Source organism: Echeneis naucrates, chromosome 9 (assembly GCF_900963305.1).
Source record: "Echeneis naucrates chromosome 9, fEcheNa1.1, whole genome shotgun sequence".
NCBI classification, from domain to species: domain Eukaryota; kingdom Metazoa; phylum Chordata; class Actinopteri; order Carangiformes; family Echeneidae; genus Echeneis; species Echeneis naucrates.
Genome location: NC_042519.1, coordinates 4,073,905 through 4,095,215, shown reverse-complemented (window position 1 = coordinate 4,095,215; position 21,311 = coordinate 4,073,905). Strand labels below are relative to the sequence as shown.

At 39.9% G+C, this 21,311-nt stretch overlaps 2 protein-coding genes across 4 annotated transcripts; both read left to right on the top strand.

The window, feature by feature from the left end:
* The first annotated feature begins 4,081 nt into the window (after positions 1-4,081).
* add2 (adducin 2 (beta)) lies at positions 4,082-17,649 on the top strand. 3 transcript variants are annotated; one of them, XM_029510655.1, is made up of 15 exons: positions 4,082-4,220; positions 5,470-5,665; positions 6,063-6,204; positions 7,018-7,169; positions 7,504-7,584; positions 8,676-8,825; positions 8,986-9,129; positions 9,413-9,511; positions 10,740-10,916; positions 11,416-11,664; positions 13,020-13,136; positions 13,221-13,307; positions 13,396-13,522; positions 16,169-16,202; positions 16,353-16,490. In XM_029510655.1, coding segments are annotated over exons 2-15 (1,707 nt in total). In that variant the 5' UTR covers positions 4,082-4,220; positions 5,470-5,518; the 3' UTR covers positions 16,354-16,490. The 3 variants fall into 3 exon arrangements, with proteins under 3 accessions (XP_029366515.1, XP_029366513.1, XP_029366514.1); XM_029510653.1 differs by lacking the exon at positions 16,169-16,202 and having other exon boundaries at positions 16,353-17,649; XM_029510654.1 differs by lacking the exons at positions 4,082-4,220; positions 16,169-16,202 and adding an exon at positions 5,747-5,830 and having other exon boundaries at positions 5,550-5,665; positions 16,353-17,649.
* A 212-nt stretch (positions 17,650-17,861) lies between these two features.
* On the top strand, positions 17,862-21,134 carry snrnp27 (small nuclear ribonucleoprotein 27 (U4/U6.U5)). Its single transcript, XM_029510656.1, has 6 exons — positions 17,862-18,041; positions 18,794-18,926; positions 19,295-19,410; positions 19,538-19,617; positions 20,398-20,462; positions 20,831-21,134. The coding sequence occupies exons 1-6, from the start codon at positions 18,005-18,007 to the stop codon at positions 20,883-20,885; spliced, it is 486 nt and encodes a 161-aa protein (XP_029366516.1). The 5' UTR covers positions 17,862-18,004; the 3' UTR covers positions 20,886-21,134.
* Positions 21,135-21,311: the final 177 nt, after the last annotated feature.

Below are 21,311 nucleotides of genomic sequence, written 5' to 3'. Positions count from 1 at the left end.
TTTGTCCAAATCTATGAGAATTAAATTTCATTTGCAACCTTTCCAAGTTGTCTGCTCTTTTAAAGCTTCTACTTAAGGTGTAAATTTCAACTTCAACCGCTGAACACTGTAAAACTTGAAACAACAACAACAACTTGCGGCAGAAAATAATAATTTTGAGTCAAAACCTCAGCTCTTGTGTAAACCACTTCGATCATTTTCTAAATTTTTTGTTGATGTCTTTCTAAATTATGACGTAACACTCCATATAATGTGCTCTAAATCATCAACCTCCAGTGAACAGGCTCTTCTTCATTATAACAGATGGTGGCGCCTTTCTGAAGGGATGTATTGTGTCCCACTTGAACTAGGCCCTGCCAGCCACACGCCGTTACAGGGACAGCGGGAGAAATAGCCCAGAGCGCTGCGTAGGTTTTAAAAACAAAATAACAGACTGGTTCCTGCTGGGAACTCCTGGGTGACAGAGGATAGGCGTGGCGGTGGGCTGGTGCAGGCGCACTGCACGATGAAAAACATCGGGGTCCATTGAGTCGGAATTAGCTGAGGCCCTGAAATAGCTTGACAAAGGAATCCCTGGTGCTGCAACTCAAAACTGACGCATCTGTGATTAAGCACATCTGCTGGGACTGAGGACTGCTTTGGTGTGTGGGTGTGCCGCACCCACGCAGAGGACCTGGTCCTGGGGATGTACTGAGGTGAGTGGCCTCCTCTGTCCGCTCTTCTTCCAGATGTGTCGTGGTGAGCTGGCTGGGCGTAGTGTCGGCTGCTTTCTCACGCGTTTCATCGCTATCTCTGTGATCCGGTGCGGTCCTAACCCTGACCTTTTTACCGCCTGGGTTATTCACGGGTTCACGGTTTGCTCATTTTGGTCTGTGTGTGTATCGGTGGTTTTGTGCTGAGAGCAGTTTGTTCACAGGGTGACACTGCTACTGGAGCCGTGCGGCCGAAGTCCTCATTAGAGAGACCGCGGTGGCTTTATGTTGTTGCACGGTCGCGTCAGTGGAGGTTTGTGTGGTTATGCAGGGCGCCGTGAGGCTCACAGAGAGAATAAATAACGCCCTGGCTGTGAAGGATGATCCTTCATGTCCACTCGGGGCTTTGCGGGTGGCCATTAGCTGGTCCTCCGCTCGGCTGCTATGGATGCTGCAGCGCGTGCGTGTGTTGCTAGGCAGCCGTGCAGCCATCGGGCCGCTGGTGGGCGGAAGGACGGCTGATGGTAGAAACGCCTTAAAGGATGTTGTGTATTTATGTTGAGCTTTAAGGCTTAAGCCTGTACCGATACCATTGTGTGCTGCACTGACTGATCAATAGGCCCTTTCTCTCCTCCTGCCCCCCGCTCGCCTCCATGTGACACAGTGGTATGTATTTTTATAGCTGAAGCACAACGGCAGACACTGAAACTGGAAAGGATCACATCCAGTCACGAAAACGAAGTTGATTTTTAAGTTGATCTCTATTAACTGCCTTGTACTCTATCATTAGATCAAGTCTCCACCAGGATTATATAATTTTACAATGGATTGTGTAAGGATTTACAAATTTTTATTTAGTTAAGAATGTCTTGGCTGATATTAATTTATTGGCTATTACGATATATAAAACTCGGACCAAAGTACACTATGGACAAGAAAATAGACGTTTTTCTTTACGGTATTGGCTTTCATTTTTCTGTTACATAACGATTCAATATTAATACTCCTTTTGACTATAATGGACTGCATCTGACCCTGTATTTTATGCATCATTTGTGTTTGTGATGCCGTTTATTATATTTGGTGTTGTTTGCCAAGGTGAAAGCCAAATGCCTAATTTGATGCTGTAGAGTCAAACATTTCATGCTACACTGTCAACAAAATGTACTTCATTAAACATGCATTAATACATTTTAATCTCATTTATCCTGTCATCCTGGAAGGCACCCTATCAAATGCTTAATGAGTAAATTTATTTAAGATTGCAAGTCACATTATAGTAGTGTTGGTCTGCACTACCTTAGTCTTGTGTTAGGAAGGAATATAGGTCTGACAGCTGCTTGATAAAATAAACAATATTTAGTAAAATTACAGTTTAGTTTATATTAATCTAAAAGCAAATAGGCTGGATTGTGGCATGCTGTGCACAGCCCACCCAAATTTTACATGTTACATCTAAAACAAGCTGGGAGAGTAGTATATCATAAAATGGACAAAATCAAGTGTTGCAGTGAGTTTAAAAAATAAAAATGTTTAATTCGTAAATCATATAAAGAGGCTTGAAGTTTGTAAAGTCATTGCAGATGTTTCAAAATGATCATCATTATTTCTTTATTTTAAAAAGGCACTGATTTGTAAATAAATAAATAAATAACTTGCTCCATAACTACTTACGATCTACTGACCAGCCCTTATGACGTAAGCCTAAAGATGGCAGAGCCAAAGAAAATCAGTCCAGAACTCCTTCGGTAATTATAGCCCTATCTTCCTCCCTGCTGCTGGATGTCAGTGCTCACACAGACCTAACCACTGCAAGTGATATACAGCAGTCAATACAAACACATACAGTGGCTTCAGAAAGTATTCTGTCTCTTTACTTCAATACTGTTAAATTGATAATGACAAAATGAAAACAATGTAATCAAACCTGATTTAATTTTTTTTTTTATTTTGGTCGGCATATGTCTTTTTAGTTCAAAGGGTGTGTCAAATCTTGATGAAATTGATACACTTTTTGTCTTGCAGCTAAAAGTTTTATTATTTCATTGTGTGTCTGACCATCACCAGCCCTCCCTGGCAGCTAGTTTGTTGCTCTTTAGTGAAATGACCTCCGCGAGGCTAGGAGGGCTGTGCCACATCACAGTAAATCTGGGGGGAAACAAAGAACAGATGAGACACAGCAGGATGAACAAGGGAAAGGAAGCAGGGGGTGCTGGAAGTATACGGTGGCGTGACAGCTGCAGTGCTTTTCCTGCCACCTCTCTCATAATTATGAGAATTTGTATGTTTACTAAAATATTCATACCTTAGGCTGTTGGGCTCCAAATATTTGCTGTTATTAACCCTGAGATGTTTTTGGAACTTCACAGTCAAATAAACTGAAAGTGAAGGTTCCTGAATATGTTTTGAAGATAATATGCTATAACTTATCTCCCATTATGAAACCAATTACGCAATTCTGATTTTACAGCTTTGTTTCCAAGTAAAAGTCAATCTCTTGGAGATGAAATAATGGCAGGAAATAAGCTTTGTCAGGCTCCACAGGATCGAAGGAAGCTGTGATGGTAGGCCTGCTGCCAGATCTCCATGTCTCCCCTTCGTCATTAAACCCCCCCCTTGAGAGAAAGCCTTTCTGCCTGCTGCTTGTCAGCAGCTGTGCTCCCTCTACCCCCAGAGAGAGAGAGTCATATACACCATAAAACATCCTCCATTATAAGAGATGGAGCAAAAGGGGTGATCTCTGCTGCTTAACTGGTGATTTGCTTACACTTCCATTTGAATGAAAGTGAACAATGAAAGAATAATTGAGACGAGGAAACACCAGGTAATTTATAACCAGTTTTGATGTGAGAGAGCTTTTGGATATAGAATACTGATATGTCAGTGTACATTCAGGGAGCACAGATAATTCTTTAGGATGCTACTGATGTGTTTGGATAGCTAATGTGATCGTTCAGTATTTTTAAGCCCAGCAAGCCTGGTGCTGAAGTTCAGTTTATTCAAAAACACCATTAAAGGTTTAGTCATCTGAAAGTTTCTCTCAGTGCAATGAGACTCAGCTCATTGCACTGCAACACTAATGGGGTGCAATGCAACCGTTAATGTGCCTTTTGATGGGAGCATAATTCCTATCGTGAATGTTAGAGGCCTGGGGAATGACAATGGAAGTGCATGGTATCAGGGATGCAAAAGTTAATATGTTACTTATGCAACAACTCAAGTAAGTCAGTTAGTCAGACATAGCACAGGAGGGAGGGTGTGGTGTGTTTGGGACCTTATCTTCTCCCTACAGCTGTGTGTGTGTGTTTTTGTGGAGTGCATATGTTTCATTTGGGGAGTGGCAAGCTCTTTTCTGAAGATGCTTACAGTAAGTCTTTACTCTTTCTCCAATTACTGAGCCGCAGCACCAGCTAACTTCCTGCTCTGGTGCTGCCTGCCACACAAGCTTTTATTGCTGCTGCTTCCTTCTTGATAGCTCTGCTTTTCACTGGTCAGTGCGCCGAGGAGTCCAGCATCCTTAATGTGAGGGTAGGTATTTCATTTTAACACTCATTTGAAAATGCAAAGGAGGCCAGAACAATAGTTTTCATTTTTGTCATTGCAAACAGGTAACTGTTGAAATATATTAAAATGCAAAAGAATTTGCTTGGGCAGGTTGCACATAAGCAAGCGTATTGATTGAACTGACAATTTTTATTTTTCATGTGGTCAGCTCTCAGAGGTTTTAACTACCTCTGTCTGCAGGAAACCCTCATGTCATAAGCTAAGGAAGCTTAGAAAATATTTTTCTTTAGATGAGCCCTGTTGGTTATGTATCCCCTAAAAAGGAGTATGGCTGCAGCTTTAAGTGCTACAATTATGCTTGTAGAATGATTGGACCAGTCTGTTTAATGCAATTTAATTGCATGGAGTTTTACTTCCTGAATTATTTAAATATTTGCTTTATCACTATTGTTTTCCACATTTTCACGTCAATACAATTCAGGTTAATTTCATATTGGGTGTAACTCGGGGTGTAGTGATGTAGTGGTATTGATGATAGCCTTGAAATTGGAATATGGGTTTTGTATTAAATGCACTGTGTACGTTTTTGCTGTAAATATATAGCTATCACCAGCATTCACAGCTGTTTACTTATCAGTCTAGAAAAAAACAGTGGTCTCCAAAGGTGCAAATAAACACCATGGTAACTTTTCTTTTGTGTACTCTCTATATTGTAACTGAAGCATGTCTGACGTTCTTGGCAAATAATCATTACCAGCACCTGCTTGAACAGAAAAAACTTGTTGCTGCACAATGAGTGTTGTAAAACGTAGTAAGTTCTGCCAAAACAAGTGAACAGTCAAAGTCATGGGGAGTTCAGGAAGTCACCTATCCTGCTTAAGAAACAGTCCTTTGCATAAACCCTGAAAAACCATTTCAAAGCCAACATTTCTGACTTCAATTTCTGTACGAATTGAACAAATGAGATATCGCCTTTGAGTTTTACTGAGCTAAGATATCATTACCTCTAGACACTTCTGGACCAAGTGTTTCCCTTTGAATCCTGTCTTCCTTTTCTCAGCTGAGGTAACCATTTCCTGGCTATGGTTACATAGTTAATGGACAGATAAGAGAGTGGTATTGATCATCTCATCTTAGGTTTGCAAAGAGACTGAGAAAGGGTGTTTTCCAAACAGCGAAATGTTGACTCTTAGTTGTTTGACTTGGCAGTCTGTGAACACTGAATAAGCACCATTTAACTGCATTTATAATATTACTGACACTTTCTCTGCAGTTCTCACCACCGACATCTGCTTGTAAGACGCCCACTGCTAAAGTAGAAGATGAGCAAGTCCCCCACTCCCAAGGGCACACCTGTGCAGCGCAGCCCCAGTGATGAGGTCCCCGAGAGCCTTCCATCTCCGCAGCACTCCACGCCTGGCTCTGGACCCCAACATAAGAAGCGCATCTCCAGCCTCCTTCAGAGTCCAGTGAGATTTTTGTTCCTCCATGTTTATATAACGTAGTGGGTTTTTTTTTTTTCTTATTCCTGTCTGACTCCTCTCTCACAGTTGTGATCATCTCCATGACCGTGAAGTGAGAGGACTGGTGGCGTGAGGCTGGCCGCCCCTTACTTCTGTAGTGTAGCAGTATTGGTGAATCAATACTCATGTGCTCAAAACCACCATTAATTATGAAGATTAATAGCATCTTTTAAAATTATTTTGATTGGGGAATTTTTGGTTGTAGAAAGTGAGACAATTCACTTTTAAAATATTTAACACGAATGAACCTCAATCCAATATTGTTATTATGTGGTGTATACATTTAGATATGATAACACATTTGTGTGTGTGTTTGTGTGTTTGTGTGCATATGTGTGAGTAGTCATTCAGGGAGGAGTTGGATGTGATGATCCAGGAACAGATGAAGAAGGGTGGCAGCTCATCCAACCTGTGGGCCTTGAGGCAACTTGCTGACTTTATGGCCTCACATGGTTCTCCAGCTGCTCTCCCCGTCCCTCCTTCGAGTATGTGAACAAACTTTTGATTAAATCTTCGAAGAAATTCCTTAATTTATCAGACTGGTGGACACTAATAAAATAATGCAGCAGGGCCACAGATTTAGTCCCTGGTCATAGATTGATGTTCCTTACACTGTCAAAGTTTCTTGCTGACATGACCCACAGTGCAACTCAACCATCAATAACATATTTAGATATTCTATATGAGATGTCTTATTACAATGTAACAAAACCAGTAATGTTATATTGTTTAATATTTTACTATATATAGCCCTCTTTGATAGCACTGCATCATACATTAAATGATCAGCTGTTTCTCTGATACATCATAGATTGAGGCCAATATTATATTTTCTATGTGTAATTAAGTACAATATCAGCTCATATGTTGTTTTACAAAAGAGCAACAACAGTGTAAATAACGGTAAAAATACAGTTAGATTCAGGGCTCCAACCCTCTGTGGGTGTAGTTTGTGTCCCCTGCTGAGCTGGTGTGTTTCTAAATGGAGTAATTGCTAATTTTACAAGTTTCAAGGCAAAATAATTAAATTAAAGACTCTGTTCATCCACCTAAGTGTTTGCTGATGAGTCCTTGTATTACTTACATCACATATATCCATTTCGTAACAATAAATATGGTAATATGTAGGTTGTCGTGCCTCGTCAGGGATAGGCATTCAGAGAGCTGATTAACTTTAATGAAATATTAGTGTTATTTCATGTTGCCTAAATTGAAATGTGCACATGTCAAAGAATCAACAGGATCTGCTGTTTGTGGAAACATCCTCTGTCTCTCTTTCCTTCCCTCCCCCCACACAGACATGATGATGGTGACACCCATCAACGACCTGCATGGATGGGAGCCTGGCAGCTTGGTGAAGGGGGAGAGGTTAATGCGCTGCAAACTGGCCAGCACTCATCGCCTCTTTGACCTCTATGGCTGGGCCCAGATCAGTCACACCTGTCTCACTGTAAGTTTGACTCTCCTTTTACATTATATTCCTAACATTGTGTGTTTTCCGTAACACATATTCTTGTCATCAACATATGTAGTATGTAGAAAAAACTATGCAATTGGTGCCTGTGGAAATCTAACTTTTGGAATGATGGGGGGGAAAAAAAAAAAAAACAACCTGAAAAAACTTGAAGAAGACAAAAAACACTTGCCCCAACAAGCTCAGGAAGATGCTAATTATCTGTGATCAGATTTCTGGTTTTCATCTTTTCCTCTTCACAAATGAAAACTCACTAAATATGTTTTGACCAGCTGTGTAATGTTTTGCATGTTCTTACTCTTGTTTACAGCTGCGTGTCAGTAAAGAACAGGAACACTTTCTGGTGCTTCCAGACGGCCTGGCATACAGTGAGGTGACAGGATCCAATCTTGTGAGTCAAACCAGTCTCTGCCATATGCGATTTGGTCCTCATTACTGTTCATTAAAAAGTGTATTCATCCCCTGATCTTGTTGATATGATGCAAACCTTTATAGCATCCATCCATATTCGTAAAGGTTGCATGCACAGGCACGTGTAAAAACCACATAGGAAAGCACCAGGAACCCAGAACCTTGGGATAGTTAACCATCTCACTAATATGCCAGCCATATTTATAGCACATGTATTCTATTATTAATCACAATAATTGATTGAATAATCGAATCATTGTCTGATTGTATCCAAGTATGATGTATTATTGAGTTGTTATTGGTCGTCTATTGATTGTTTTATTTAATCTTTACAATTATTATTTTTTTATGACTTGACAATTATTCTTCAAAATCATAAAACAGTTGATGATTCCCTAAAATGTTGTCTTGAAATGGCTGCTTTTTATCTGAAATTTTGAAAAGTCATTGAAAACACAATAAGGCCTGGTGCAACATGCAAATCCCAGGAGCTGCACTGTGATGCTACAGAGTGATGTTAAACGTGAATCTTCCAGACATAAAGCGATATATTTATTTGGAACAGGACTGATAATTTTACTTTATTTCAGTGAAGCAAAATGCTAACTCATCATTGCCATCATTCCAACTGGGATGGTGGCTCATATTGAAATTGCAAAATCTTCCAAAAGCTTATTGACCGACAGGACAGCTCTATAGTTATCTGTTACTAAGATATACCCAAACTTCACTATTAAATAGCTATAACTTGAGAATATTTGACATCTTTTTTGATACTTGATGTGAAAACTGTGAAATGGGTACTGAACAATTGTTTGACATTGACATTGAAGCAATGGTTGTTTCATTATTCTGATTTCTTAATTATTGTCCTATGCATCATCTGAATGCATTTAATTTGAAGTAAGTTGACTCAGTGAATTTTAAAATATAATTTATGAAGAATATTGCAGGCACTGTATAGGAATGTAGGGAATTGTTTCTGACTTTATTTTCCAAATATCATACATCCAGAGGATTTTGTTATTCTCATTTAGAGCCCAAACGCAGTGATGGTGCTTGTTTTCACAGGTTAAGGTTAATATCCTGGGTGAGATGGTGGAGAAGGGCAGCACCAACCTGGGCGTGGATGCAGAGAAGTTCAACCTGCACTCAGCCATCTACTCAGCGCGGCCAGATGTTCGCTGTCTTCTTCATCTCCACACGCCAGCCACAGCTGCGGTGAGTCATCCTAGGCTGATCATTAGTTCAAAGGGGTCTCTTGTTTGCGTTGGCAACACACACCAACATCACACCGCTGCTGCTCAGGTTTACATGAGTCTTCCTTTTCCTTTCCTTTCCTTTCCTTTCCTTTCCATGACTGACTTTGAATGTTGTCCAGGTATCAGCAATGAAGTGTGGCCTCTTGCCACTGTCTCATGAGGCCCTGCTGGTTGGTGATGTGGCCTACTATGACTACAATGGTGTCATGGAAGAGGAGAAGGACAGAGTGGAGCTGCAGAAGAGCTTAGGACCCACATGTAAGGTGAGAAGACTGCAGAAAGCAAAACCAGCATATCATTTCCTGATTTAGAGGTTTTTGCTCCTATGCTTCAGACATGGTGTGTTTGAGCTTTGAGGGTAAACAGCTAATGGCAATGAGGTAGCATTGCCATTAGCTGGAATAATTCGTTAAACATATTTATTTTTATTGGATGACCAGACAGTGATCACAAATTGGTGTGTGCTCTACCAGATGAGCCACTTAAGTGCCCCATTTGTGATTTGCTTTTATTTCACTGTTCAGTGTGATTTTCTGTGTATCCCAGGTTCTGGTGCTGAGAAATCATGGCATAATGGCTCTTGGGGAGTCTGTGGAGGAGGCCTTCTATACCATCTTCCACATCCAAACTGCCTGCCAGATCCAGGTTTTATACTTACACGCACAAATACTCTTGACCAACAGCTGATATACAGGCAAAGTTTTACCACTGCATGAGTGTAGGTGTGTGTGTGTGTGTGTGTGTGTGTGTGTGTGTGTGTGTGTGTGTGTGTGTGTGTAGGTGTGTGTAGGTGTGTGTAGGTGTGTGTAGGTGTGTGTAGGTGTAGGTGTAGGTGTGTGTGTAGGTGTGTGTAGGTGTGTAGGTGTGTAGGTGAGTCTGAATGTGCCCATGATACATATGCAGCACCAGCACCACCTGTTCAGGACTCACTGCAGTAATCATGCAAGACCAACAGCAGTTCATCCTTTAAACCTTAAGAGGATGATGTTTAATATTTTCTCAACTCACAAGCGATGTGGTCAAGATGCTTCTGAGCCAGACACCATGCCTTTTCAGATTGAATACTGCGTATCATCTTACTGCAGATGACCTCTAAGTGCACTTCTAATTCAAGCCCTTGCAGTAAGGTTTTGATGTCAACTGAGCTTCTACATTGTTACAAAACTATCAGGAATTGGACAGTGGAAACATGCTGACAAAATGGAGGTCCTAATGGCCCCCAAAAAAACTAACAAACAAAAAAAATTTGACCATTCATGCTGTTCAACATCCATACTAAGTTGACCAGAAATTTTACTTCCTCGTGTATCAACTACTAATGGACTTCTTTAATAAATCTGGATTTATCTGGAAATACATCTCAGGATTAACTAAAAACAATCCAAAATGCCATTGCTAGACTTTTTGCATGTTAAACCCATACATATCTCCTTTCGCTGGTTTCCTGTCACAGAGAATTCAGTTCAAGTAAAACCTACTGTCTGTGCCAAACACGCTTTAAAAGACATTTAGTGATAACCCTTTTGAAGCTGCTGTATTGCTCTACCTAATCATTTAAAAAGCACCTAATGATTCCTAATGACTGTTTGAACCGACTTTTGGATAAAGTGTGTTTATTTTACTGGAAACTGTAAAGTATCTGTGTTTTTTGTGTTAGTTCTCCGATTTTGTATTTTGACTGATTTTAGGTAATTGGGCTTCTTTTTTTCAGTAAAAGTTTTTAGGTAGATACTTAGATGTACTTTATTGATCCCAAACTGGGAAATTCCCAAATTCTTTTAACTGTTTATGGCTTATTACAGTACGCTGTAAATTTTGGAATTTCAAGAGGAATACCCGTTCCTGCTCTAAATCAGTGTGTTTTTTTTTTAAGGTTACAGCTTTGTGTTCCGCTGGTGGTGAACAGAACCTGATTTTACTCGACCGGACCACTCACAAACCCAACCCAGCCGGCACTGTGGGGTGGGCTGGCTCCACCTTTGGGCCCCTCCACAAGAGCCGCATCGGGGAGCATGAATTTGAAGCCCTCATGAGAACTCTGGACAATCTGGTAGGCAACATATTCACAGTGAAAATTTAAGATAAAATATGAAAGAATGCAAATGTTGCAGTTATGTCTTATGGCAGTGTGAAATGCTGCTACATTTCCTGGGGCTGCTTCACAATTAGAGCATAAAAGCTTTCCTGTGGTTTGCAAATGGAAAGCATTTGCAAAACACATCCTCATCAAATGTTTAGTTTGCATCAGCAGTTACTAGGCATCATATATATCTTTGAAACAGTTACTTTGTGTCATAAAATGTACATCAAAGGGACCACTGGTAGCCAATAATACTGCTTCTGCTGCAGTGGCCACCTATATAAAGTACAGTTACAGAGCATGTTTTTGAAATGAATCCATCAAATGTCAAATGTAATTTCTTTTAGATGTTGCAGATGCTGTATGTGTCAGATTGCAGTGTGGTTGAAGTGTGACCAGTAGAAAAGCATAGAAGATGGTGTCCCCAGCATCCCCCAAACCTATAGCTTTCTTTACCTCTTGTATTCAGGGCTACCGTACGGGCTACGCATACCGTTTTCCTGTGCTGCTGGAGCGATCACGGATGCGCAGGGAGGTGGAGGTGCCTGCAACCGTCACAGCCTTCCACCAGTTTGATGATGACGGAGTTCATCAGGCTCTGAAGCAGAACCCTTTTGCCCAGCGCCAGCAGCAAGAGCGGACGCGATGGCTCAACACCCCCAACACTTACCAAAAAGTCAGCCAAGACCAAGCCAGTCCTGGACACCAGCGCACCACAGTGAGGCTCTGGGGATCATTTCCTTTAATTTACCAAATAGATCACACTACAGGACTGGAACACCTTTATGAAAATAAAGTAGAGGTTTTTGCTCTTGCAGATGGCACATATATCTGTCCCAAAACTAGTCAAATAAGATCATATTTTATCATCAAAAAGCAACTAACCCTAACCCCACATCAAGATACAATAAATGTAGTTCAGGTCTAGATTAAGCTCTTTAAAGAATTATTTAGAAAGACCAAACAAATCCCTCCATGAGTAAGCACATAGGGGAGAGGGGGAGACCAAGGGAATGGAAAAGCGAAAGGGAAGGATAAAGAGAGAACAAGAGCAGAAGGAAAGAGAACACAATAAAAATACAAGAAAAACACACAGCTGTAAAGAGTGGTAGTGACTGATACCACTAAAAGTACATTAGTAAGCACCAGCGCTAGTAAAAATTACAGTGGTGATAACAACGGTAGTCCAAAAACAGTTCATTGGCAAAATGAGCAGACACATTTAAAAATAGTGTAGGCCAGGGAAGTTATTGTGGATAGCACGCCTGTGAAACCTCAAACTTGTTGTGCTCCACCATACAGGATTGACGCCCTAACTGCAGCCCCAAATGCAACAAACTATGATGCACGGTGTATTCTGATGCTTTTCTATGAGAACCAGCATTATTTTCTCAGCAATTGGAGCAGCGAGACCATGTATGTTGGATCAGACTGTCGTCTGTGGTTTAGCCCTTGTCAAACGCGCTCAAATCCATTTTTCCTGCTTCTAACACATAAACAGGAGCCATGAAAATAGAAGGAAGAAAGACCTTGAAAGTTATTGGGGTTACAATTTAAGAGCAGACAGACACAGTAGCAGAATTATTACGCACCATCTCCTGGATGAGAAATGCTCATACATGCAGAAATTGATATTTGGACATTTCTGTATCTGAGGGTTGCGCTCAACTGGGGTATTTGTTTTTATTCCTGTACCTCAGAAAACAGAGTGATCACAGCTTTGCTGACAAGTGCTTCAGGGATGAAAACATTGAGGCCGAATGTCTGATCACTGGGAGGAGCTTGGTTCTCCCTTTTCATCCTCCTCTGCTCCCCCCACCCTCCTCTCTCTCCTCTTTTCTGCATTGCAGGGGAAAGACCACTGCTAAAAGATGACCGCTGCAGTGCAGAGTCTGCCCTCTGCTGGCAAAAAATATAACCAATAATAATAAATCTCCCTTATAAAAACACACATTTAAGGGACATTTTTAGGTGAAAACGATTTCTTTTGACGAAAGAAGATGGGCACATTGAGTCATAGCTCGATTTTCTTTGTAGAACTTTGTTTTGATTTCGGTTCCCCCTTTTTCTTAGTGGCTGAAGACAGAAGAGGTGACACAGGCTGGCAGCACATCCATCAAGATCGAGAACCCAAACCAGTTTGTGCCTCTTTTCACCAACCCTCAAGAAGTGATTGAGACACGAAACAAGGTAAATTCCCTTTGTCCTTGATTTTTCCTTCTTCTCACTGTCATGTATATCAGATATCATTTACAATAAATTTCATCTCATCAGATCAGACAGCAGAATCGTCAGGACATGAAAACGGCAGGACCACAGTCTCAAGTTCTTGCCAGTGTTATAACAGAGGACGGTCCTCCGGTAAGCAGCAGCATCTCTACCTGTCAAGCATCTACCTCGCTTTGCTCTCTAGCTCAAATATGGTTTTGTGTCTCTGCTTGTCTGTTAGTCTCCAGCCAGCCCACCCAAAGTCCCATCAGAGCCAGAACCTCCCAACCCCTTTAACCAGTTGACAGACCAGGAGTTGGAGGAGTACCGCATAGAGGTGCAGAGGAAACAGGACGGAGGGACCAATGGTACAGTTTGTACAGCTCAACTCATCGCTGCTCTGATTGTATTACATACATTGAAAGACAGAAAGAAAGAAAGGAAAATAGATATTTTTCCATACACCAACATAAAGAACACTGCACTGTGCCTCTGTTAGGACTAAGTAGAACATTTCTAAGATAAGGCTTTTTGACAAGACCATCCGCGCAACTTATTAATTACCAATGTTTAGTCATATTAACCCTTATCTCTTAAATGTACAGCATATCCATTAGTATCATAACACTTGCTTAGAGAAAATATCTGTTTACTCATAAGTTCTCAACTAGAGTATTAGATTATTGTTATTAATTGCTTCAGCCATACAGTCCTATATATGCCTGCATATGTTTGGCAATATATTTTAAATATTAATAAACAGTCAAGCATTATGCTGCACTTTCCTCTAATCATCCTGAGGGTGCTGTGTAATCATCTTCAAATACCAATATGTTTGTGATTTTTTTTTTTTTTTTTTTTTTTTTTTTTTTTTAAGTAAAATGAGTTAATCACTTGCCCATTTGTTATTTTAAGAAAATGGGAAATTTTCACCTTGGTCTGTCCTGTTGATTTCCCTCAGAAATATTAGATATTTTGCCATAATTTAATGTAAAATCCAGCACACAAGCATGTGTGAGCAAACCATTTTCTTGAGGCCATTTGTTCTTTACAGAGCAGTGAAATATTTAAAATCATGAATTAGTTAAATTAAAAATGATTGACACAGCACCTTCACTTGTAACTGTTGTATAAACTGGGCTCACTTGTCTGTGCCTCACTAATCTAACCTTCCTGCACAGCTGAACTTACACCGCTCCTCACTGTGTGTGTGTGTGTGTGTGTGTGTGTGTGTGTGTGTGTGTGTGTGTTTGTGTGTTTGTGTGTTTATGCAAGTAGGGGAGGAGGTTGAAATTGACAAGGAGTCCTCCCCTACTACCTCCCCTACAAAGTGCCCTCCACCCAGCCCCCCTCCTCTCTCAGGTGAGGCTTGGCACAGCGTTGACAGTCTGCCCCGCTTGCCTTGCGTTCTGACTTCTGCAGCCTGCTCCAAGTCTGACATGTCCGCATTTGTGACTCAGTGCTGCTTTTGCCACCTTTGCTTCAAGTGCCCATTGAAAACCATGCTACTTCCCCACATATGTATAGATACCGTTCACCTCTGTTGATTCTTAAAAGTAAAATGTCTATGTCGCTACATTCAAACAATTAGTTTAGAGGTTTTATATGAAAGATTTGCCTTATTTTATAATTATTAAAATTAAAAATTGGCTTCAAATTTAATTTAATTGATAGTTATTATCTATCAAGAGTTTAACTCCAAAAGCAAACCGGTGAATCTGCTGCATTGCTATCAGAAACAATTGTCAGTATCCATAAAGTAATGACATCAGACTTTGTGTCAAATGTAGCTGAGTGATGATTGTTGGCAGGAGATATGAGGTTTGGAGTCCCACCATTTTCAGACCGGTGAGAGAAGCACAGAGAGGGAAAAAAAGAGAAACAGATTTTTATTCTGCTCATTAACAAAACCGTTTTTGTTGTGGGTTCATGTAGGACTACATTAATCATAGAAAGAAACCGAATGTAGCAGAAAAGAAACTGGTGACAACACGATAGACTTGTGGTGTCTACTAATAATAATATCCCAAAATTCAAAAAAAGTAATTGGCATTGAACATTTTAAAATTTACTGCAGAGGAAGAATCATACTGATGTAGGGAACAGATCTATATATGTCTCTATATACATTATATAATACTTACATACAACTCCTTAGGCATTAGCAAGGTTGAAAGGGCGAATGTATATGCCAGCATTATGCAAAATAAAAACTATAGTTACTGTTAAAATTAGACGTCCAAATATCAAAGAAATATGCTATCTTTATATCCCAGACAAAGTGAAATACTGAAAATTAAAATTTGTATTTGGTAGGCTAGTATCAAGCTAATCATGTATGCTGTGGTTAGTGCAGCCTTCAGTGTCTCCATTCAAAGAACTGTATTAACATTAACTGAAAGTAAAAGAAAAAGTTTCATTATACACAAGAAAATGCAGAATTATTGTCACTCACACTCTTGTATGTTCAGTCTTTCTGGTTAATTATTGATCATCAATTTTAATAAATTCCGGTTTGAAAGTCAGATTATGATCTAATGCAGACAAAAGTTCTGCACCCATTCATTGCAACAGAGGTGAATAGGAGTCGTTATGTGGTGTTTCTGTGGCTCATCCACACACCTCCCTGTCATTGCTGATTTTTACGGTTAAATAATTGTCTGTGTGAAAAATACTGAGAGTGAGAGGTGTTGATTATGTGCAAAATTTTTATATTAGATAGGATATGGAGTAATAAAGGACCTGCGGCTATAAATAACATCTTTCTCATCAGACATTCGGCATAGCACAGGTGTAACACATGATAAACTCTCTGTGGGGTGTCACTCTGCCTCACCTGGGCTTACTGAGGCACTTTGACTGTTTGTCAAGATGGTGTGGCAGTTACTCTTTAATTTACATTTTCTACATTTCAACCTTTTCATCTTGTCTGTGTACCTACTGTATCTGTTGTGCTCTCTCCCTCTATGTGTGTCTGTCTGTCCTTTTTTCTGTTACTCTTCACTGATTCATAGGGCACACTTCAGGTGCTTTGGTCTTGTCTCACTAGTAAGTACTGAGAAACTGTATGACAACCGACTTTTCATTAAGCAAGCATGTTCATGCAGCAACATGTCTTGCATGTAGCTTTGCTGCTCCCCCAAACTTCAGACTTTCTATCCTATATTTGAAACTTTTTTCTTACTATACTTGGAACAGAAGAGGCAAAGACCGACTCTACAGGCATACAGAATGGAGGGGAGGAGGAGAAGCAGACGACGGAGGAACTGGAGAAAGGCATGAAGGCTCTATCAACGAATGACACCTCCTCCACCCCTGCTCCTCCACCCACTAAACCACAAAGTGGCACCCCAGAGGGATCCCCCTCCAAGTCCCCGTCCAAGAAGAAAAAGAAATTCAAGCCACCATCCTTCCTGAAAAAGAGCAAGAAGCAGAAGGAGAAAGCAGAGACCTAAGGCATCCAGAAACGCTAGACCTTGGTGAAATACTACTGTGAAATAATTCTTAGTGTGGAGTGTATGAGTAGCAGATGGACCTAACCATATAAGATCTATTAAAAGAGTCAAGATGTTGGCCAAACATTGCATACTAAACTGACTTTCAAACTCACTGTAAACTACGCCTAACTATTTTGATCCATGTGGTTAATCATCTTCAGCAGGTTTAAACACTAACGATTATTTAGCCATACTATTTGACCCAGGTCAATAGTTTGACATAGCACTTGTCTCATCACTTGTCCCACACGCACACACACACACACAATGTACTACTCACATTTTATTTTCACTTGCTGTGCTATCAAACCATTACATTTTTGTTTTCAAACTGGGATCCTGTGCATTTGCTGCTCAGAATTTGTTACATTTGTTTGTCTTTTTTAAATCCACACCTTTTCAAGGCACTTTTGAAATCTGAGTTTCTGTGAATTATGCATCTCTTATTCTTCTATAGGCACTTGACATATGTATATTGACATTTCTAGTATGTTGCATTTGTTCAACATCATATGCACCTTCATTTATGAATTGGTTGTAGTACTCAGATTACGCAGGTATGCTATGTGAACACGTGCAGTACATATAGAAACATACTGATAGCTACTGACTGCGCTCCTCTGAATGCTGGGCTTGTGTAAAACTATCAAACTATTGATGCAACGACATAGAGAAAGAAAGCAAGAGAAAATAACAATTATCACAATTGTCAAAAAAAAGGATGAAGCATAACAAATTTGTTGCCTGCTAATGCAGTTTGAAACCCAGTAAAAGAAAAGACTGAAGGTATTAAACATTCCACTTTTCTCATTTTCTTTTAAATGTATGTGTGCAAAATACCTCTTTAACAGTTGTAATTATTTTCAGTTGAAGCCAATAGCTGTTGTCAAAATGTGTGTGATGTTTGCTCATGGTTTTAATTTATTTTATATTAGAATGTATAAGTGAGTGTCGCAAGGTTACCATGTATCAGTCATTAAAGATCAAGTTTGATTTAAAACCAACAATTTATTCTCTTTAGCTTGCATTTCTTTACAAGCCTTTTGTCCACCTTTCCATCTTCATGTAAAATATTACAATTATACAGAACACTGCAAAAGTGCACAAAGTCTACAAAATATGCAAAACAATCAGAGACGATAGCTCTCCGAGTCGGTAGGGGGCGCGCTTATAGCGAGAGAGACGTCACCGGAAGTTAACGTACCGGAGATCAGCAACATCAGAAGACGGACTGGGAAGCAGCCATTAATGTGAACGAATTTCAAACAGCACAGTTTGACAGTAATATATATATAACTTCATCTATCTCGCACTATTCTTGTCTCAGAGCCTAAGATTTGATCTGACGGGAAAATGGGCAGGAGCCGGAGCCGAACTCCTCAAAGACGAGGTAGGATGTGATAATTAGCTAAAAAGGCTAACCGCATGCTAAGCTAGCTCACAATTTCTCTGCTTTAGTAGAATGTAAACCCAAATTCTCCTTTCTTCACGGCAGATTTTGCATATTAAAACTCCCTTAATGTATTCAATGAATGCTACCCCGGCAAACTAACTCCTCATGATCACTCTTATATCTCGCGTCGAATTGAGTGCCGGACTCATTAAGATCACATTCTACTCATTTTTGTGCGCTTGCTTGTTCTCTCTTATACGTGGAATGCCATCCGACTAACAAAGGATTATATTGTCTTATAAAGTTAGACACTGGTAAAGGGGTTAAAAAACAACAGGAGAGCTCCTGCATGGAGGCATAATCTTGTGGCTCACTGTGGGGATTAGGCTTTCAAAGGTATTTCCAAAGGAAAATAATGGAGAGAAATTAGCTGCTGCTCAGCTTCATCATTATTTTAAAACTGATAGCAGAGACGCTATTATCTGCTTGAGTATATTTAAAAAATATAATTCAAGGAATTATTTGTCTCAGCTTTGTCTTGCATCAAAGAACATTGGTGGGGATCACAAGACATCAGTTTTTTTTGTGAACGTGTTTTTGGACTCTTTGGGTGTCATGGAATATCCTGAAGTGATCAAAGATGAAAGGAAAGCCATTTTGACACACTGCAGTATCTCTAATTATATGAACAATAAGAACTAGACAAGTTTTCAGCAAATGCAATGATCTGATTTCCACCTTTCTTGCAGAGAGAAGACGTTCCCGCTCAACGTCACGAGATCGTGAACGCAGGAGAAGGGAGAGGGATCGCTCTCGCTCTCGTGATCGGGATCGTGATAGGCGCAGAAGTCGCTCACGCTCCCCTCACAGGAGACGTTCAAGGTGATTCTCACCATTTTTCTATCCAGTTGTTTTTCAGGCCTTTTTATAGATTATGTTTTGTGTTGGGGCATATATCACATGTGTCTGACTGCTTCCAGGCCGTTGTTCTATTAATACTAAGGAAAATTCAGAGTAAACACAAGAAACTTGTGCTACACAATGATGACAGTATGTATGCGTTATTAGTGTAAATAATAATAATAATAATAATGAAAAAGAAAACATTTTCCAATCCCCCACTGACTAATCCCCTGTAAACTACTGACTGTTTAAACAAACCATGAACAACAATAATAACTGTAGTTTCATGTCTGCCCACCATAGTTGTGATAACCCGTCCTGCAGCCATCTGTGTGTTTCCTGTGCAGGTCTCCTGTTAGACGTCATCGCTCTTCCTCCCTCTCTCCTGTGAGACAAAAAGACCGACGTGATGATGAACGCAAAGAGGCCAAGGATAAGCCAGCAAAACCCATTCAGATTTCAGGTATAATAAGTAGAAGTTTCACATCGCAATATAAGATAAATTAAACAGGAAATTCAGCTTTATGTGTTATGGCAAGTTTTCCTAAATTAAAAAAAATCAATGCTATATTCTTTTTTTCTTTTTACAGCGGAGGACATGCAGGGCAAAACAGAGGAGGAAATTGAGATGATGAAAATGATGGGGTTTGGCTCCTTTGATACCACCAAGGTGAGAATACAGGGGTGTCCTGTGGTTTGCAGCCACAAGGAGGTGCCGTTTGAGTCAGGTAAAATGCATTGGATTCAGTTAAACAGAGGTGGAAAACCCTTATATTTTTTTCTTTGATGCTGCTGAATGCACCAATGTATTATATTTTATGATTGTGCAGAACAGCACAGTCAATGATACATGTAGTCTTTGCACAAAGGTGAAAAGTGATAGTGAAAATCTGACCAATACCTCACTGTGATTCATCTATTCATCTTTGAGTTATGATGAGTCATTTCTTTCTTGCTATATTTAAGTCAACTTTGATCAACTGTCCATCAAAGTACAGAAACTCTGGGATACCTTACTGTGGAACAGCTTTTACTGGACAAGAAGCTCAGCTATATGGGGCTGAAATCATACATGTAATTTGTTTCAGCAATAGCTCATGCCAGGCCATGGTACGTGCTTATTATCACAGAGAAGTGTTTCTGTACAATGACCCCTTTATGTGGGGTCCAAGCAAGTCCTTAAATGTAATAGCTCTCTAACTGCAGCAATGGGGCAGCAGTTGCAGTACGGCAGCCACTAGCCTATTAATTTAGGGAGACACTGAGTTAGCCATTGAAGCCCAATATATTTATTCATAGATACGTTTGACTGAGTGTTTCCACACTTTTGATCAGGGGATTAAAGAAACTCACTATTGTGAAGATTTTCACTATTATTTACACTTGAACTGTGAGTTTTGTGATATTTTATTAATGACGTGTGAGATACAGTAATCTTATTTTCAAACAGGGAAGGAAAACAGATGGATCAGTAAATGCGTATGCTGTGAACGTGACCATGAAGAGAAAATACAGGTACGTCAAGAACAATGAAGAAACAGGACAGAGGTCTTTATTTATTGTGCTGCTTTATAGTAGTGCTTCCAAAATTGATAGAGCTGTTTTGGAAGTCCTTATTTTCTGTTTTGATTTTGTGATCTTTTTGAAGTAATTGTGTGAGGCCCTGTTGTTGCTTAGGTTTCTGAGTTACACCACTTACACAACTTTTTAGGCCCTGCAGAGTGAACACTCAGCATCATCCACTGTCATTGTAGCCAATCACCTCTGCAGGTGCTTCTATGCAGAAATCCCAGCTCTCCTATTGGTGCACGATGATGTAATCTGCAAGTGTTGCGAGGGTAACGGTGATGCAATGTTTTCTTCTGATTTATTTATTTTTTTAGGCAGTACATGAACAGAAAAGGTGGATTCAACAGACCACTGGACTTCATCGCCTGAGAGGATGGATGGTTTGTTTTGATACTCAAGAAGCTTTGTCCTCCCCTTCATAGTAGATGATATTGTGTATGAACTCCAAATTGTTTGATTCAACAATTCTGTATATACCTTTTCACACATAATCACATACATGTAAATAATAGTGTTTGCGATAAGCAGAGCATTGAGGGGAGATGATGTGGACAATGCACAGTTTTATGTTGTTGGATAGAAAATGTGTTTTATTTGAAATAAAAGCTTTTAAAAATGTGTTTTTTACACTTTTTTTGAGACAGCCTTATATGCTTAATGTACAGGCAGTTAATGGTAGTTGTTATTGCAGTGTCCTAGTCAGTGCAACAGTTAGTCCAACTAATGAATTTAAACAGTTTCATGCAGTCATCCAGAACTGTTTTTCCATCTGAGGATAAAAAATATTGTGAGCCC

Bases quoted from the DNA above. Each gene is read 5' to 3' on its own strand.
- snrnp27 (XM_029510656.1), top strand. From the start codon at position 18,005: ATGGGCAGGAGCCGGAGCCGAACTCCTCAAAGACGAG. The intron at 18,927-19,294 runs GTGATTCTCACC...TTTCCTGTGCAG, and splicing joins CCTCACAGGAGACGTTCAAG to GTCTCCTGTTAGACGTCATC. The intron at 19,618-20,397 runs GTGAGAATACAG...ATTTTCAAACAG, and splicing joins GCTCCTTTGATACCACCAAG to GGAAGGAAAACAGATGGATC.
- add2 (XM_029510653.1), top strand. From the start codon at position 5,519: ATGAGCAAGTCCCCCACTCCCAAGGGCACACCTGTGCAGCGCAGCCCC. The intron at 7,170-7,503 runs GTAAGTTTGACT...TCTTGTTTACAG, and splicing joins TCAGTCACACCTGTCTCACT to CTGCGTGTCAGTAAAGAACA. The intron at 13,523-16,352 runs GTACAGTTTGTA...TACTTGGAACAG, and splicing joins ACAGGACGGAGGGACCAATG to AAGAGGCAAAGACCGACTCT.